General features: G+C 45.5%; 2 protein-coding genes across 5 annotated transcripts in view; one reads left to right on the top strand and one right to left on the bottom strand.

Moving 5' to 3' along the window:
• The window catches only part of Su(z)12 (Polycomb protein Su(z)12), a 35589-nt gene extending 18846 nt beyond the window's left edge, over positions 1 to 16743 (bottom strand). The window contains exons 1-7 of one of the 3 annotated variants that reach the window (XM_077670833.1): positions 16489 to 16743; positions 9281 to 9327; positions 9088 to 9152; positions 7412 to 7477; positions 6027 to 6082; positions 5853 to 5930; positions 4857 to 5132 (exon numbers count right to left, since the gene is read on the bottom strand). In XM_077670833.1, the coding sequence (XP_077526959.1) occupies positions 4857 to 5132; positions 5853 to 5930; positions 6027 to 6082; positions 7412 to 7477; positions 9088 to 9152; positions 9281 to 9327; positions 16489 to 16603 (703 nt within the window). In that variant the 5' untranslated portion in view covers positions 16604 to 16743. The remainder of the gene's footprint in view (positions 1 to 4856; positions 5133 to 5852; positions 5931 to 6026; positions 6083 to 7411; positions 7478 to 9087; positions 9153 to 9280; positions 9328 to 16488) is intronic. The other 2 variants (XM_077670834.1, XM_077670835.1) reach the window with 2 other exon arrangements.
• A 976-nt stretch (positions 16744 to 17719) lies between these two features.
• Positions 17720 to 18613, top strand: part of LOC144138509 (uncharacterized) — a 32164-nt gene continuing 31270 nt past the window's right edge. Inside the window, exons 1-2 of one of the 2 annotated variants that reach the window (XM_077670830.1) lie at positions 17720 to 18118; positions 18217 to 18356. In XM_077670830.1, coding sequence (XP_077526956.1) covers positions 18279 to 18356 — 78 coding nt within the window. In that variant the 5' untranslated portion in view covers positions 17720 to 18118; positions 18217 to 18278. Of the gene's footprint in view, positions 18357 to 18613 lie in introns of both variants that reach the window. The other variant, XM_077670831.1, reaches the window with a different exon arrangement.

The following is an 18613-nucleotide window of genomic DNA, read 5'->3' as shown; positions in this document are numbered from 1 at the left end:
AAAAGAAAAAAAAAAATCCACTCAAAGGATATATATTTTTTTTTTCTTGCATTCTGCTTGCTACTTCTTTGCCGATATTTGAGCAGCATGTGAAACAGCACACCTGACAGAGGCACGCAATTCTCTACCTCACTGAAGTCATCATTGCTTTTGCGAAGTGCACCACCAAAAAATACCCACGATGAAAAAGCAGCCAGGCTTCTCAGCGAACAGCGCGCCCGTGAAGACACTCTGGGCGCTGCACATTCTGGCGTGGCATGACTTGTGCACAAGATCATAAAAAGCCAGTGGCTGGAGAATTCAAAAAACAATTGCTCTGGGCTGAAGAAACGCACTGGGAACTGGTTACTGTTAACAAGCCACACGTGAAAAATTGAAGCAGGCCAGGCAAAGTAAGAATGAAACACTTGTCAACGTTCCCACGGTGACACATGACTGCAGCGCTAAATTTCCCTCTGTATATTTTAGTGCAAACCCCTATGCTCAGTACATAGAAAATAGGCATTAGCGCCATCATAGAGGGTAAACAATGTATACAGCCGATGTTACCTGCATCAAACCACATGCAGGTTTGGCCGCACCCTGTTACAGTGAACTGCTTCGCTGCCAGAAGAAAATATTTTGGTGCCATGAATAAGAGATAATTAAAGGGGCACTGACACAAAAATTTAGCATCTTGTTTTTTTCGTTGCGATAAGTAGCTAGTGACCTACTTATAACCTGTAGAAACCTCATTTGCTTCAGCGTGCGACGGTTGTTTAATAAGAGGCATTTTCAATGCGGTCAGTCGCAGTTTCGGTTTCAGCGAGTGCCGCGAAACGATGGATTTTGTGGATTTTGTGTGAACAAAGCTGACCACGTGAGCGTCGGAGGGATATCACAGAGCAGAGCCGCCGTAGCACTGTCGAATCCGCATCGACGGCAGTTTCTGCGAATGCCCCCACATACTGATCTCGTGAGGCGCTTAATTAAAAAGCGACCGTGGATGTGACGCAGGCGCTGCGAGTGCAAATGCTACCGCGGCTAAAGAACGACGCGCGACGCTCGAGACGGTGGGTGGCAAGACGCGCGCTGGGAGCAGCCGGCCGGTCTGCCTACAGGTCCGCCTACAGATGTGTTCGGCTCAGCACTGCGGCGGATATTCGAGTGCCGCTCTCGTAAGCGGTGCAGATGACAATTTTTAATGCAACCCGCCATCGCATCATTAACTCCTTTCTCATGTAAGCCACTATGGTCGGGACTTGGGGACAATTTCGTGCAGCGGTAAGAAGCTATCACTCGAGCTACCTGCGCCGGCCTGGGCCACTTCGCGGCCGTGGCCGCCGCCTGCACAGCGACCGTGCGGCTAGCTCAGTGGGCTTTTCGTGCCTCCGGCGCGTTTTCGCATCCAATGGAAATAAACAGTAATAGAAACAGAGTGCCTGGAATCGCTGTAGAACTTTGGTCGCGGCCAGCTGCCCGATTAGCTGACGAAATCACGGCGCCTCCGCCGCCAACGATCGGGTCGTTCGTTCTCGAGAGCAGAAGCTCCGCCCTCCGGCCCTCCGATTGGAGCGGCGAGCCGGGCGAGCCCGCGTAAAACGCCGGTAGTGCGGAAGCGGCAAACACAAACTCGTGACGTGTTTGGATGTTGTTTATTTACAATTGCGCGTGGTCCTCTGCCGGCTGCTCGGTTGCGTTTCGCACACTTCAAAATTGATTTTAAATATGTTCTAGGCTGTATTCGCCGCTGATATTTTGCAGATGATGTATATGTGTTCCCACCAATCTATCTCCGACGTTATCTCGCCTTCAAAATTTTGTGTCAGTGCCCCTTTAATATGTACCAAGAAAATATTGTATATAAGGCTTGTTTCCACATACAGTGTGCAAATGTGACCCCTGCCAAGCAAAAATGATGCATGTCTACCGAACAGCTGAACATCATGTATTTACTCGCGTAATGAACCCTCCCACCACTTTTCTTGCTGATAATTTACTTTTTTGTCACTTTGAATGAAAAATGCGGCAGAAATATGTTTTTATTTCAGCATGGTTGCTGATGCTGTAGGCGATCGCAGTAACTTGATATCGCGCTACAGTACGCGCAGAAATGCTAAAAATGCATTCCAAGAAAAAGAAATCTCAAGCGTAGCCGGAGGTGTGAGTGCGAATGCCGTGGCTTACAATTTAAAAATTGCACGCTTGCGGTGCGCCACCTGTTGAATGCAAAACAAGCCTTCTTGCGCCATAAAAACGTTGCGGCATGTGAACAAAAGCACAAAACGCACTCTGCACTCCTTCCTTGCTCCTTGCTGTTTGGGCTGGTTCCGCCGGCGTGCAAACAAAGCACTAAACGTACTCCGCACTCCTCTGCTCTTGCTGTTACGCGACTTCGCCATTATGCTCCGTGGTTTTGTTGTTCAGCTGTGTTCCAACCTATTTTTGTGCTCCTGGTGCGCGGCGTATTAAACTACGGTGGTGGAGCATGCATTGCACATGGAAATGGCGCAGCTGTGTGGCACTTCAGTGTTTACAGAGTGCGTGCAGGCTACGGGCGAAAACGAGAGGTTTTCGGGCGGTGAACAGGGGTCGCTGTGTGTTTCGTGAGCCCAAAGCCGGGAAGTTTGCCAGTGTCAGAAAAGAAATTTTGGAGTGCCTTGACAGCACGGAAGACGGTGTCGACAACAAAGTGTGGACGCAAGCGACTTCAGTGAGGAGGGAAGCTCCATGGCGAAGGGGGACGGTGGCGAGTTGCAAATAAAATATAAATTTCATTACATAATTACCTACGTGTTTTTACGAAAATGGTAAGGCTCTGACAGCGCTTTTCTTAGCAACTTTATTATATGAAGTTTCAACGTTTAAAGATCTGTTGCAATTTCTTTTCCTGCATAATGAACCCTGCCCTCAAATTAATGCTGAATTTTATGGAAAAAAAGTGGGTTCATTACGCGAGTCAATATGGTACTTGGGGAGTTTCACTCCTTCAAATAAGCTTAGGAGTGCGCACCAAGACAGTGCGGCATGCCACTTGAGCACAGAACTATATGCCCACAATTGTTGCCCACATTCAAAGAAAGCTATGACGCATGTCCACCGAACAGCTGAACAGCATCTACTTGGGGAGTTTCGCTCCTTCAAATAAGCTTGCCGTAAAAGGCAATGCGGAATGTCACTGGAGCAAAGAAATATATGCCGACAATTGTTGCCCACATTCAAAGAAAGCAATTAAATTGGATTTATAGGATTCGCGAACGTCCTAAGCGCTGCATTGCTGCCCATTCTTGCTTCCGTGCTATGGGAGGGTCGACGACATTGGTCAATTTCGCCACTTGCCCTACCGCTCTTTTGGCTGCAATCTTCTCTTCCTTCATCTGTGGTGCAGTCGCGTGGGCGGCCACTTCTCCCTGCTGCCAAGTTCTTGTGCTATGGAACGTTTTCCCAAGGAGCCGTCTTAACTCTTTCGGGACCGCTCCATAGGCCATCGATCACATATGATCGATGGTTTCGCGAGCCTGCAGAATACAAATTTTCGCTCGATGGAACACCTAGCGACATCTAGAAGATAGTTTGAAACCTGGAGTTTTCTCTTTTCTGAAGTTTCCTTTTTTATCGCCAGGCGGCAACGCATCAGATATTTTATTCTGACGGTCAGTGGTTTCGAATGTAAACAAACATGGAGTCATACTCGCGCGAGCGCGATAAGAAATCCGCCTCGTCTCGTCTCGCATATCTTCACCTTCTACTGTGGATTTTAATGATGAGAGTGGCAGTGAAGAGTCGGAATGCAACTTTAGAGATCGGATTTGAGCTCGAGTGAGGATTCAGGCGTCGATCAGCCTGGAACATCAAATCGCGCTCAAAGGTGGGTGTTGGTTTCGGTTTCAATTGGCTCTGGAGTAGTTATGTGCGCTCGAAATATGTTCTGGCTGGTTTATATTTGTTTGCTAGGGTGTTAACTACCTATGGTGGTGATCTCCTGCCACCAGCGCAGAAACGGATCTAGTTTTCGCCGAGATGAGAGCCCGGCGTGTACCTGGGCGATGACGCAGCCATGGCCCTATTGCATAAGAGATCACACACAAAACAAAAAACCAGTTACACCTAGCCGCATAAAACTTTCGCGATGAAGAAACAAAGTGTTGTGTTACATTTTGTATATCCTGAAATAATTTTATTCTTTTTTAATATTTTATTTTTACGCTTTTTTCTATCTTTTTCAGTAGTTTTTTTACGAAGTTCTTACTTTCAGATTTTTTCATGGTTCTATCGTCAGTGTTGAAGTAAAACTTGGTATTGTATGTCAAAGAACATATAATAAGCTGCATTTTGGTATATGCTAAGGCAGGATGATGCCGTTGCTTTATGTAATAAAAAATTTGTACTGAGACATCCCTTTTTCATCACTTTTTCCGGTGGTCCCAAAAGAGTTAAGGGCTGGGGCCGTTGGCGTCTCCTGTCGTCCGCCGTAATCGTCGTCTCGTGTAGTCACGGTAGTAAAACACCAGGAAAGTCGTTCACGCCTCGCGCTAGATAGCTTCGTGCTTCAAAGAAACTTTTACAGCAAAGATGTATACACCCCCCCCCCCCCCCCTCAACGGTTTCATTTCCGTTGGCAAAAACGCCAAGGCACAAAGAATACACTCATACACTGCATGCTTCGCCCCTCCCCAGGTTTCACGTTAATTAAGATGGCCCGAGAGATTTTTTTCTTTCTGTCTGATACTAACGCCTGTGCTTTCACTCAATCAGCCATCAGGCAGACAACGCGTTGACACCCGTGTTCGACGAAAGCAACCAAACTCAATTTATGCAGGAATTCCGAAGAATGTATTTTAATTTGATCTTCTCTAATTCGAAAGAGCGAGACTGACCTGCACAGTCGCCTTCGCTGATCTGACTGCCAGCGGTGACTCGCAGCAGCAGCACGTAGGACCGCACGAGACCGGTCCCGTTGGGGCAAAAGCTGTTCCCGGGCACCGTGATCACCGTGGTGGTGGTGGTGGTGGTGGCGGTGGCAGTGCTGTTACCGTGGTCCCGTTGGCGCGCAGACGAGGACACCGTCCCGCCATTCGCATTCAACTCCACCCCTGCTTCCGGGTTGTGCGGCACTTCGCAGGTCCCCACTGGCACGTGAGAGACAAAGGGCGCTGTCGCGTGACGACAGCTTTCCGTCAACAACCCTCTGCCAAACGCTGCACCGTCGCAGCGACACGTCTCCTTGTGGGGCATTGTGACGACCGGAGGCGAGCCAGTGCTCACCCCCCGCTGTTCTCTGCCCACTGTTCCCTGTTCGTCGGCTTCCGCCAACTCTCAGGCATGCCATGCCATGCAATGCAACAAATTTGGTCCAAATCGACTCGGCGATTACCGGAACTTGCGCTTTTGAACTTCGAGGATGCCGTCAAAGGATTTTTGATGTTTTACCGCCAATCTCCAATGAGGTTTAGCTTTTAGAGTAACGATTCCCGAATGCTTCACGATTTTGACAGTTTACGTTTTGAAAATGATCTGCATGCACGCCAAGACACGGATTCGGGTTTCTTAAGATTACATTTTATTTGGCAGCTCGAAAGGGTTGATAAAAAATGACATTACTTCACAGAAAGCCCGTTCTGCCCCGCAATTTTTAGTTCATCGAAAGAACCACTTTCAGCACTCCTTATTTGGCAGCTGTGCTTGCATTTCCCCGTAAAGTTTAAACGAGACAAGCATGTGAATTAATTTGCGCTCAACGATTCGCCACAGCTACCCCACAGACTTCCACAGAGCCAATAGATTTAGTATGTGTTTAGCAAAATATAAGACACCTTAGGAACCACCCCTGTTTCGTTCTAAGGCTTACAACTTCCACAAATCCATTTGCTTACCCGAGAGCGAGAGGTCCAGCTCCTTCCTTTTTTTGCTGCAAATTTTCAGGATGACTGCTTCGGCAGTGACCACGTCCTCTGCTCAAAGCAAGACAAAAACAGTGCGCGAGTTGGTTCGTATCGGGACAACCAGTAGTCGCTGTCCTAAGCTTAGAGAAAAGCGTTTCAGCTTACTCTTCTGTGAACGGTCGAAGAAGCCCGTGAAGGTCAATGTCATCTGGCTGGGGGACCTGGCAAAAGAATCGTGTAAACGTGATCCCGTCAACCGAAATTGCTGCGCGAAATACCATCAAATGCCCAAATTACTGCGCGCTCTGCTGCCAAAATATCAGAAGGCAAGGAAGACAAATAAGTGCTCGCACCGAAGTGCAGCCAGCCCACCCGCAATGCTGTTCCCCATCCCACACAACCTTCTCTTCCCCTCGTCCCTTTGACCATGCTGTGACGACAGGTGCACAGGTCAATGCGCATGCCCAGAAATACCACATTTACTCGACTCTAAGCAGCCCCTTTTTTCCGTGCTCGTTATGCCCAAAGTGACGGGGGTGCCTAGATTCGAAAAACAAATTACACCCCCCTCTCCGCCACTTTTTTTTCGTGGTTGTACCTCGACAAGACGGGAGCAAGTAATACTTTCTGATTTGGCAAACATTCAAAAGAAAAATAAGTAGAGACAGTGAATGTACTACTTATGTACGATACTCACTCCCCCTCACTACCATTCGAGTCCGTTGTGCCGCTCGGGCTGCAGCTCTCAGTATTCCCCAGTAGGTTGTCTTCTGTTCACTTGAAGAGGTTTTTAATTGAAAACTTCATAGACGATTTGGCCTCAGCGCGTCTCAAATCCACCTCGCCATGGTTGCTTAGAAAAGGGGATAATTAGATCTGCATGCAACCTTCTTTTCCGTTTTTTTTTTCCTTTCCGAAAGTAGGGGAGGGTGCTTCGAATAGCAAAACTACAGTATGTTTCCGAAGTCTGCGCAAAATTGCCTTTGATGGATAGCTGAGCGAACCGACAATCTCGCCACACACACGACAGACCCGGATTTTTCAACCAAAGTCGTACTGCAGTCATAACACTACATGGAAAAAGGTGCAAACAGATTTGTGTGTCAGCGTTACATCTAGACTTCAAGGTGCACGTCAAGGCGGGGTTACAGTTTAGTTTTCAGATGTTTGTCACGCTAGCTCACTGAAGCACTAGAATATTTTTGCAGCATATTACCAGCATGCCGCACAATGTTAGCTGGCCAAGCAGCAAAGATAGGCTGCACATTTATTTCTCTTACTAAAAAGCTTTCAGACAGTAAAACGGTGGTTACACTTCCTTACACGCGCATTCACATGCACTACAAGCATTTTTGCAGCATACTAATAGCATGGTGAATACTTATCACGCGCACTGAAAAGATAATCGTTGTTTACTTCCGTTACTAGGAAGCTTTCAAGCAGCAGGACGCACACTACAATTGGTGTATTTCTTGCACCTCAGCAGAACGTCGCAACATTTGTAAAGAAATCACACATGCATGCACAGGTCGTGCCACTAAAGAACAAACCTGCATGACGATGGATCTTGTTGTGCTTGGACTCGGTGAAGAAGGCTGTCCACTTTGAAAGTTTTCCTTGAAAACGAAGGTACAGAGAATCAACATCATCATCACTGCACTATGATATTTGAACTATGACATCTTCTACTAGAGTTTGCTCCCTGATCCAGGAAGCTCATTTCCTGCCCCTAAACGTTATTCCTATCATCTGTTTCATGGCCCATTAAGCCGACCTAAGTTCGCTTTTTAATTGTTTAGTAAGGTGCCAAGTTCCCGCTCCGTATGTCATCCCCAGCAGTATGCACTGGTTGTATACAGTCTAACCCACCTATAACAACATGAAATAAGAGAAAAAAAAAAAAAAAAAAAAACATTTTTATAACTAGTAATTGTTATAACAGGATTGGGCAGAAAAAGTTACTTTTGTAAGCGTGTAGGAATTTTCCCCCAGTATTTGCAAAACCAAAATGTAACTGCACGGCCTACCAGCCAAACTTAGCCATGCGTGTGCCAACCGCATGGCCCGTAGGAAAGACCACCGTCTTTCACACGGGAGGAAGCCTCTGCATCAAATCCTTGACCGTTTCTTCCCTTTTAATGACTGGCAGATTGCATCTAACTAAAGTGATAGTGTTTTCTGCCTTTTTTAGCACCGGTAATCAACAGTTGCCTTTATCCCACTGCAGCTTTATTTTAATCTGGACAATGTCGAAGAGCTGCCCTCTGCCTCTCTCATTGCCTGGGCCAGCTGATAGCAGGAGATGAGAGGGGCAGTCAAGAGGTCTCTTCCTTCAGGGATCACATGGCTACATAAAAGGCAACAACTTTTTTCGGTGTTGAAAGATAGAAGATGCCGCAACTCATTTCATGCTTGGTCACATACGATGCACCCATGATCTCCCACAGATCTCGAAATACTGTTTACGTAGGCTCATATCAGGGTCAATTGTTAAACTAACAATAAGGTAAATGACCATTGTTATAAGTGGTTTATTTTACCATATAAGATATAGCAAAGTTGATGGTGCCACAACTGTTCATTGTTATATCCAATAAATTGTTATAACTGGCATTGTTATAAACTGTATTCTTATAACAATGAAATGGTACCTTCATAGATAACTTCACAGTGACCACATGCTTGCAGTGATAGATACATTGTGCACAAATGTTACACGTAAAAGCCTGTTTACCAACACCACAGTGCGTGCCTCTATGTCAGCAGTGTCACAGTAGCACAATTGATTATATGGCACAATCACCAGAAATTTCAAGATGCAACACTCTCTTACAAGATAGGTACAAGACCGGCTCTTCCGATCCACTGCTAAAACGACTCCGGAGTTTGGCCTCCGCAGCCCAAGGGTAGAACCTGTGGTTCAACATTTCACACAAACCGTGGGTTTTGGATCGAACGGCCTGGGTTGAGCCCAAGCAATGCTACATCTTTTTCGTTGGGACCAGTGATTTTTGTTTAGCGTAAAGTGGTTTCTTAACTCAACTGAACACATTCTTTTGGTACATAAGGGTGGTTTGGTATCTTTTAGGTTGAATGAGGGATGGGCTGTGGCATATCAACACGTCTCATTAACGTTCTACATCGCAAGGGAAGTACCTGGCTTGTACCTATCGTGAACAGAATATCGCCTTCAAGATGAGTATAGCAAAAATAACAATCCCCTCACCTATTCTTATGGCTTCTTGACATGCGATGACTCATATAAGTTAATGTCCTATGAAGAAATATTGGCTGGGAAAGAAGGGAAGGAAATGAACACGTAGATTAGCACAACAGATTCTAGAGCACTTAGAAATAACAGTGAAAGACGTGTAGCGAGCAAGAAAGACCCCACTTAAGTGCATAATACAAGGACTTACAGATGCTACGTGTCGTGTTCGTAGATATCTGTATATTTGTGTCGGCTCTGAAAGGAAAAGGAAGATTAGATCGGCTTATCTAGGGTGAATACAATGCACTTCAATCGTTTTTTGTCACAAACTAATACACATGCTTAGATGCAAACGTATACACAAAGTATCTTCACTATGAGTACATCATCAGGGCAGTATCACAATACAACTGTACCGCGACAGTATCTAAAACCACCTGTATTTTTGTACTAAAACACATCTCTGCAGTAAATACTTTTACTGTGTGATACCGTGCTAAACGTTTTTCATTTACTTTTTTGCCAGATTTGACTCCACGTTTTTACCACGAGAATCATATATGATGTTGAGCAAGTTTTTTGTGACTGGAATAGTCTTGTTTTGCTATCCTCCTTCCTTTTAAAAGTGTAGGATTTTATTAATGTCTCAATGTTTTTTTTAATGGCCTTTCGTTACTGTCACAACTCGATGAAAAGATATCACAATCCATGACTTTCAAAACGTGAAAGTCATGTTTGTTCGTTATAACACAAACATGCTGGTCCAGGCTAGTAGAAAGACGTGGCTCACAAACCTTGTGTGTTGATCACTGACTGAGCTAACGCCTTCGAAAAAGAACAACCCTTCTCTTCTATAAATGTAACGCTGCTGAAATGAAATTTCGCAGAAAACAAAAAGGTTGCTCGGAAAGGCGCGTGCGCTAAAGAAAGACAAAAACTAGATGTTCGTGTGGACCGAGAACTGTGTTATTAAGGCGCGAAAAACAACCAACGGTCATGTATTTCGGATACTGACTAACCACGACCTTGCAATTTTTGAGGAGTAGGCCACTTTTCTTGGCTTTATAGCTCTCTCTCTTCTTTTATTATGAATTGTGCTTCACCAGCAAAGGTAGCTAAATGTTTAGGTAACGCGAATGTTTTCAGCGCAATTCATTTCAACGCTCGTAGCCTTAAAGGAGCCATGAAGACAAAATACAAGTTTGACTTATTAGAAAGGCTGCTTTGTCCTGATAACAATGACACTGATTTCATAGCAAACTTCGAAAAAATAACGGAGATATTAAAGAAAACGTGTGGAACTGTGGCGACTCGCTAGCCAGTTTCCGGCAACTTTTCTATGACGTCACAGAATCTTGTTTGGGCGATTGACGGCGGCCGAACTAATCAATCGCCAGGACACATGACTGGACGATTGTAGTGGGACCGCTAGTTCCGTTTGATCGAATCACTTGAATGCTGACGTGCACCTAACCCACTGAAAATTAGTTTTTAGTGCTGGCCCATATGACGTCCCTCGCGCCCATAACACGTCACTGTGGCGCGAAATTTGAAAGTTCGCACGCATTTCATGCGTTTTTATTGGTTAAAAAACGCCTTTCGTGGCCGGAATGGAGCTGAGTGAGGTACTGAAGCCTAACTCTTTAAAGGTAAACAAAGTTGTATTTTCTCTTCATGGACCCTTTAAAAGGAACTGTAACAAGATTTCTGCAATACTTCATACTTTGAACCATCATTTCTCCATCATCTGCTTTTCTGAAACCTGGCTTACTTGTGAAGATCGCGATATGTATGGCTTTGCCGACTATGGTTGCGAATACGATCATTGTAGTGGTAGCCCTTACGGGGGCTCTGCCATTTTCGTTTCAAACCAGCTCTCATATTGTCGACGCAAAGATTTAAACATAAATGTTCCCAAATGCGAATCTGTCTGGGTTGAACTGGATCCAATTGATTCTTCAAATGTTAAAAGGACAGTCTTTGGCGCCGTTTACCGCTCTCCTTCATGTAATGCAGCTGATTTCTGCGATGCGCTTTTTCTTGTGCTTGATAAGCTGTCTTTCGAAAACAAAAATGTGTACATTATGGGTGACTTTAACATCAATCTTCTTGATTCTGCGAATCCTATCACTTCGAAATACACCAGTGCCTTTTGTAGCTACGGTTATGAGTCACTCATAAATACGCCTACACGTGTTGTAGATCATTCTTCCCATTCCCTCCTTGACCATATTTTTTTCTAATCACGATTCCCCAAAGGAAGCAGGCACTATCGATTGTGATATTACCGATCACTTCCCCGTGTTTTTTTACGTGCACAAGCAGGAAAAAAACAAAACTGAAACCTTCAAGCATTCTATCTTCGATCGTGAAAAATTTTTGAACCTTGTATCAGAAATAGACTGGTCCAGCATATTCAATGTCTCTAATCCTGATACTGCTTTACAGCAATTTTCTGATGCAATGATCAATTCTGTCGATGACTGCACAACATTAATAACTTCCAATAGGCGTCACACTGCCCCTCGGTGTCCTTGGCTTTCAAATTCCCTTCTTCTTGCCTTGCGTAAAAAAGATAACCTATATAAAAAGATGAAGCGTAAACCTACCCGCCGCGGTGGCTCAGTGGCTAAGGCGTTGCGCTGCTGAGCACGGGGTCGCGGGTTCGATTCCCGGCCGCGGCGGCCGCTTTTCTGATGGAGGCGAAAAGCAAAAACGCCCGTGTGTACGAGATTTCGGCGCACGTTAAAGATCCCCAGGTGGTCAAAATTAATCCGGAGCCCTCCACTACGGCGCGCCTCATCGCCTGCGTTGCGTCGGCGCAATAAACCCTAAAATCAATCAATCAAGCGTAAACCTCTCAATTCTAATCTCCGAGCACGTTATAAACGCTACTCTCAAGTTCTGTGCTCGCTTCTTAAAGCCGCCAAGCGCCGCTACTACGACAACGAATTCAATAGGTGAGGTAACAACATAAAGAAAAAATGGAAGTTAAGGAATTCTTGAATAACGCTACTCAGCATAAGCCCATTAAATCCGTTGCTCAGGATGACTCATCATTTACTGAACCTGCAGATATTGCTAATGCTTTTAGCAATCATTTTTCGGCTATATGCTCACAACTTCCCTCGTGCCCTTATTCTTCTGACCTTTTGCGTTGCCCCCAATCTTTTTTTCTTTATCCTACTTGTTCTGATGAAATCGAAGCTACCATTGCAGGTTTAAAGACTACTGGGCCTGGCTTAGATGGTATTCATGGGTTCCATTTGAAACTTGTACGTCGACTTGTTGCGCCAATTCTTTGTTATATATTCAACTTAATTTTTAAAACCGGATCATTTCCTCAGGCCTTGAAAATAGCAAAAATTGTTCCTGTACTCAAAAATGGCGACGCGCGCTGTATGGATAATTATCGACCCATTTCTATTCTTTCCTTCTTAGATAAGGTGCTAGAAAAACTTATTGAGACCTGTCTTTCCCGCTACCTTAAAAAATTCAACTTACTCACCCCCTCTCAGTTTGGTTTTCGTGCTGCCCTATCTACTAACATTGCGACTGCATGTCTAATAGATAAAATTAAATCTTTCATTGATCGCGGCGACGTTGCTGCTGCTGTTTTCATAGATTTCTCGAAAGCATTTGATACCATTGACCATGACATTCTTTTCATTAAACTTGAGCGTTATGGCATTACAGGTCCTGCTCTTACTTTGTTACGCAGCTTTCTTTTAAATAGGCAACAAATAGTTTCAGTTTCCACAGCAACATCACCCCTGGTCACAGTTAACAGAGGCGTTCCACAAGGCTCAATCTTGGGCCCACTGCTCTTTTTAATTTACATTAATGATCTTCCTCGCTGTTTAACCTCTTCACAATGCATACTGTATGCTGAAGACACAACCATCTTTAACTCCCATCAAAACATGTGTACCTTAACCCAAATGCTCCAAGCAGACCTGTTTTCCCTCGAGCGATGGTGTCTCCTCAACAAGTTATCTATTAACGTTCTTAAAACATGCTTTCTGCTATTTAGTTCCCCTCAAAGAAAAATTTCCGCCATCCCTTCCCTGTATATTTCAGGTGATAAAATTGAACTTCGTCGTAGCACTAACTTTCTTGGCGTAATAATCGATTCTCACCTTAAATTTCATGAGCACGTAATCTTCATTTCAAAGAAAGTTATGTTCGGTATAAGAGTTTTGATTAAAGCTAGACCATACTTCAACTTGCAAACTCTTGTAACTTTGTATTACGCTTTTGTCCACAGTCACCAAAATTACTGCATTTCTTCCTGGGGTGGTACTTATCATACCCACATCGCACCATTAATAACACTGCAGAAACAAGCGTTACGCATCATTACATTTTCCCATCGACAAGCTGAATCTTCCCCGCTGTTCTATCAGCTCCGTGTTTTGCCCGTTCATCATCTGTATCGGTACAGCATTGGTATTATCTTTTTTAAAATTTTGCACGATCACCTTGCTGTAGATATTCTCCCTCAACACATCACTTATAATCTCAATTCAACGCGCTTTGCTTCACGCCAGAATCTGTTACTTCCGTGTATACACACTAACTATGGCAGACAAACGATTCAATTCTCCGCCATTTCGCTCTGGAATTCACTAACCTCCGATATTAAATCTTGTAATTCACTTTGCGTTTTTAAATCCAAATTAAAGACTTTCTTGTTAGGCCCTTCTGTTTGATTGAATTGTAAGTGTAGTATCATGCCTTGTTGTTGATGTTGTATTCATATCTCCTTTTTGAATAGATTGGAGTTGTATTCTTTGTTTTTTAGTGTTCCTGCTTCTTAGTGTAATATTTCATGCCATGTACCAGAGACTATTTCGCATGTTCTCTGCCACTGTCCACGCTATGCGCAACCTCGAGAACAATTAGTGAGAACATTGGCCCGTTTGGACTGTCGTGTGGTGTCGGAGGAAGTGCTGCTGGGACCTTGGCCAGACGCGAAGCGTTCCCACAAGGCATTTAAAGCTGTGCTGACATTTCTGCGCAGGAGCGGCCTCTCAGAGATATTGTAGTTGAGGCCCGTCCGGCTTAACTTTAACACATACACCGTATCGGTATAGGCATCTTCTATACATAGCCTTTCATTTATTTCTCCGCCATCTTCATCTCTCTCGTCCTCTATCCACACTCTTTCCTCCCCTTTCCCTTCCCACAGACAGAATAGCTGGCCAGATATACTACCGTCAGGCCGACCTTTCTGTGTTTATTTCATTTCAATAAAATTCCTCTCTCTCTCTCTCTTCTTTGGTTTTCTTTGGCTTTTGTATTCATCTTTCTCTGTTTTATGCTGAGTGTTTATTTGCTGACATTGTATTCTAGTGTTGCTTGATGATTGCTCTTTTTTTTTACAATCATCATGGGAGGTCCCGTCTGCGGTTCTTACCTTGGGACCTCCCAGTGCATCTGTACCCATTCACGTTTCATGTACACGCGCGATCAATAAAATTCAATTCAATGCATCTTTACCACTACCACAAATATTTCTTGTACGAGACTGCTGGGGATATCGGAAAGACTAAAAGGGGGCGCTAAGCAGACGAAGACGAAGTAAGACACAAACACCACATACACATACAGACGGTGTTTGTGTCTTACTTCGTCTGCTTAGCGCCCCCTTTTAGCCTTTCCAATAAGCATGAACCAACTAGCTCAACAAGTTTTGTTATGTTATGCTGGGTATAGTAGTTCAAAATTCCCTTGTGTTGGTAAGCAAGCCATAGTTTTGCCTCAATACATACCCTGCCGCTTACGTTACAATATATATATATTTTCCTGCAATAAAACCTTGCAAAATATATTTAAAAAGTATATCTGTATTCTGAATACATTTTCTGGTGCATTGACAAGTATCTCTGAGATATCACGCCAGACAGAAATGTTGTCTCGTCAGTAACGCTCCAAGAAATATATAACAATATTTATATTTTGTATTACTCTTCGGCACATCTGCACTATCGTGAAGAATAAAACGGGGACCAAGCCTGCAGGAGATTCAGTGGCAGCTGAAAAGCGTAGAGACGAATGACATTTCCTGCCCTTTCGTGAAGCACAATCATAACCCCTTTTTTTACAAGAGCTGGTGGCGTGTGCAAAAATGCGTGTGTGTATGGATGTCCGTACGAGCATATGAATACACCCGCAGACGGTCATTATATTATATGACGTTAAACCGCTCCTTTGAAGGAGGAAGTTACCCATGTTTTTTTTTAACATAACAAGCGAAGGCCCCAACTACACACTACAGCAGGACTGAATCGAACAAAGCCCACAAGATTACTCCTTTCTCGGAAGACAGAAAAACTGCCGGCAAAGTCGTAGAATAACAATGGGCTCGCTGGCCGCGTTGAACTGGCGCGCATTTTACGAGGATGCTGGGTGCCCGTCCGCAACTGTTTTCCCCGCGCATTTATGTTATGCTGATTCCAAACATAACGTAAAAAAGCAGGAACAAACAAAAAACAAAGCATCGGTTGCGGGCCCATCGTCACGCCAACCAACCGAAAATATAAGTTAAAGTTTGCGCTTAACATGCTACTAGTCTTCACAACAAGCAAGCGTAACTAGCCCAATTTCCACCTCTTCGTAGCCGTGCGGTGGGGTTACATTATTTTTCTGTTGCGAGGCAGCAATTCGTCTTGCGCTAGCTCTGACATGACAATAGTGCGTGGAATTTCGCGGGTTTTTTTCTTCGGCGCTTTAAAAAACCCCTCCTGCTGCGATACGCTCCGCACCAGGAACTATCGCAGCGTGCATCGTCTGCGCGTGCTCGAAACGCGAGCGGCCCACCTGCGTGAAGTCATCTGTGACGACGTGGGCCTGCGAGACAATTCCACGCGCAACACGCGCTGATAGTATATTACAGTAGCGCCAACCAAGGCTCTCAGAAAGCTCCGGCGTCAATGAACACCGCACAAATTAGAAGCGACCGAGCAGTTTCAGCCGCTTCCGTACGTGTTTACGATCGTGGTCTCGAAGTTTCCGCGTACACCGCCGCAGATAAGCAACTTCCAGCGGCAGAAGACACAACACAGCGCTGAAGTGACGTGCCGAAGGCGATATTTCGATACAGGGCACGGGGCAGGAGACCAGCGAAAAAAATCACGAGCCCACCAGCTCGACCGCGACTTTGCCGCGCGCTCTGACACTACGCCTCGTTCGGAAGTTCACGAAAGGGCCCGCAAGGATGACGCTCCATCGTTGGCGGGAACACGCTGGACGTGGAAATAAACGGGGATGTTTATGAACTGGTCAAACGAAAAACGGTGAGAAAACGAGTTCACGGAGAACTGGAAAGTGGTGGGGGAGGCCGCGGCGAGCTCGGGCTCGACTGGCCCGACCCGTCGGCTCGTTCACCACCACAACGGCGGCGGCTGCACTCACTCTCGAAGGCTTGGAGAAAAAGCTCGTGGTCCGAGTAGGCATGTTGTTCCTGGCGTTGCGGCTTGGGCGCTGGTTCGGCGACGACGGCGGGTTTCTCCTTCTTTTTCGGCGGCATCGGGCTCTGCCAGACGATGCTACGAGGCGCCGAAAGCCGCGCTTTGCCGCCGCCGACGACAAAAGCACATTGCCCCACGGCCGCAAGCCGCAGACACCGATAGCCGCGGTGCACGCCGGGAGATTTTTTTTCTTGTTTTTTGTTTGTATTGCGCGGTGAAAGTGGGCGAAAGTTTTTATTTACATACAGTGGCCGTAGGGCAGCGCCCTTTTGCGAGCCCACGAAAAAGGCTACTTGTGTTATGTATGTATTTATTGTACTTAGGAAAAGGAAAAGCCACCAACAGGCGTAGTTTGTCTCGCCTAGGGGGCGGACACCGGAACGCCTGCTGGTGTAGGGGGGGAGGGGGAGGAAAGGGAGAAAAGAATACATAGGAATAGGAGGATAGGGGGAGAAGGTTGACATTACAATGCATGTAACTCGCGCAAGGGTAAATATAAAACACAAAAGAGAAAAAAAAAGGAAAAAGGGGAATAAGGGTAAATATAAAACACAGAAGAGAGAAAAAAAAAAGGGTTGCACACTGGGAAAATTAACATTACAGAGAAACACTACAGATATAGACAACACATGAATCTACAAAGGACACAGCACACTTGTAAAAGGGGTCACACACGCACACACACAAGTACAGAAGCTGCTTCAGCAGCAGCACTCCTCCACAATCTGGGCAGCTAGGCAGAGTTGTAGTGGAGTGCGCTGTGCAGCCCGCGTGAGCAGAGCAAGTCTGAGTGCGGGCGCGTTCTTGAGTCGACACCATTTTGGCTGCCGCGTTGAAGAAACTCAAACGATAAATAACTTGCCTTGTTAAACTTTTTTCGTGGAATGCTAAAATCATTCATAGAGATAATCGCCTCGAGTATTACTGACTCGTACGAGTTCTAGTGGTAAAGTGTAAAGAGAGTGCAAAACTGGAATGTTCGTTTTGCTCCACTGGGTGCGCTCCGCTGCACTGCGTGTTGGTGCGCCAAGTGTGATTGCTGGCGGGAGATCTGAACTCTTAGTTCGGAAACTAGCTTTAAAAGTAAATTTAAGCCAATTACGCTTGATCCTATTAGCAATCGGTGGCTGCAACTTTTTTATCTCTACTCCTATTGTATTATCTGGATCCAATTTTCTTCTATTTCCTGTTTCTGCTTGACCTAAAATACCTTTTCTCTATGGGAAATGTAACCCCGCTCGTCGGCTACTTCTGACGCTTTTATAATTCTAAATTTCTGGGATTAAAATGCCGTAAGTGTTCCAAACTAACGTCCCAAGTTACGGATATTCCTCTAGCCCCGCCCACTGCGGCGTCAGCAGGTCATGACACGGGTCGACTATGCGCAAGCGCGTATAATCTGCAACCATCTGCAACCGTAGCGTTATCTTTTACTCGGGCCTCTCCCTTACCTTAGAAAAGAAGAAATGGAGGAGGGGGTTAAAGATGTGCGCACAGTTTAGGGGGCGTATCTAAGAAGCCGTATAAGCAAAGGGGCAGCGAACGTATAGGTTTATTCGGCAGCTCGCCGTCACGTAAGTATGCGAGTCGGCTACGTGTTGCTCTTCCGTCAGTTTGCTCTTACGGCGCAAAGCGAACAGGCTAACTAAAGTCATTCCAAGAGATTTTGCAGCGAACGCTCGTGTATTTGAATGGTGTGGCCGTGAACCTGGCGAACCCGTGCGATTTTCGAGCATGGACCCGTCGGACGTGGATCTGACGCAGTTGATACAGGGACCAGAAGACACCGAAGACCAGAATGCCGACAATAACGTGCGTATTAGTAATCGCTTCCCGTCGTGCCGCGACTTGCCGCGTTTTTGCCCCGTGCGTATACGCTTCAAGGCTGCACGACGTAGCGCCAAACGAAGTTATATCAGTTATATCGTCAAGCGCTTCTCGGTGTTTCATCTCGCACTCATGGGTTACAGCATTAAACCAAGTGCCCACATCGGCGGGCGGTAGAGTTCGTCTGCGTCCCCTTTCGTTTCGTGGTGGCCTCGCGTCTCGACGTCCTCGTGTTGTGTACT

This window comes from Haemaphysalis longicornis, unplaced genomic scaffold (assembly GCF_048455015.1).
Source record: "Haemaphysalis longicornis isolate Haplotype H1 unplaced genomic scaffold, Haemaphysalis longicornis Haplotype H1 scaffold_5, whole genome shotgun sequence".
Classification (NCBI taxonomy): domain Eukaryota; kingdom Metazoa; phylum Arthropoda; class Arachnida; order Ixodida; family Ixodidae; genus Haemaphysalis; species Haemaphysalis longicornis.
Note: the sequence above shows the minus strand (reverse complement) of the source record. Positions and strands in the feature narration are given on the sequence as shown.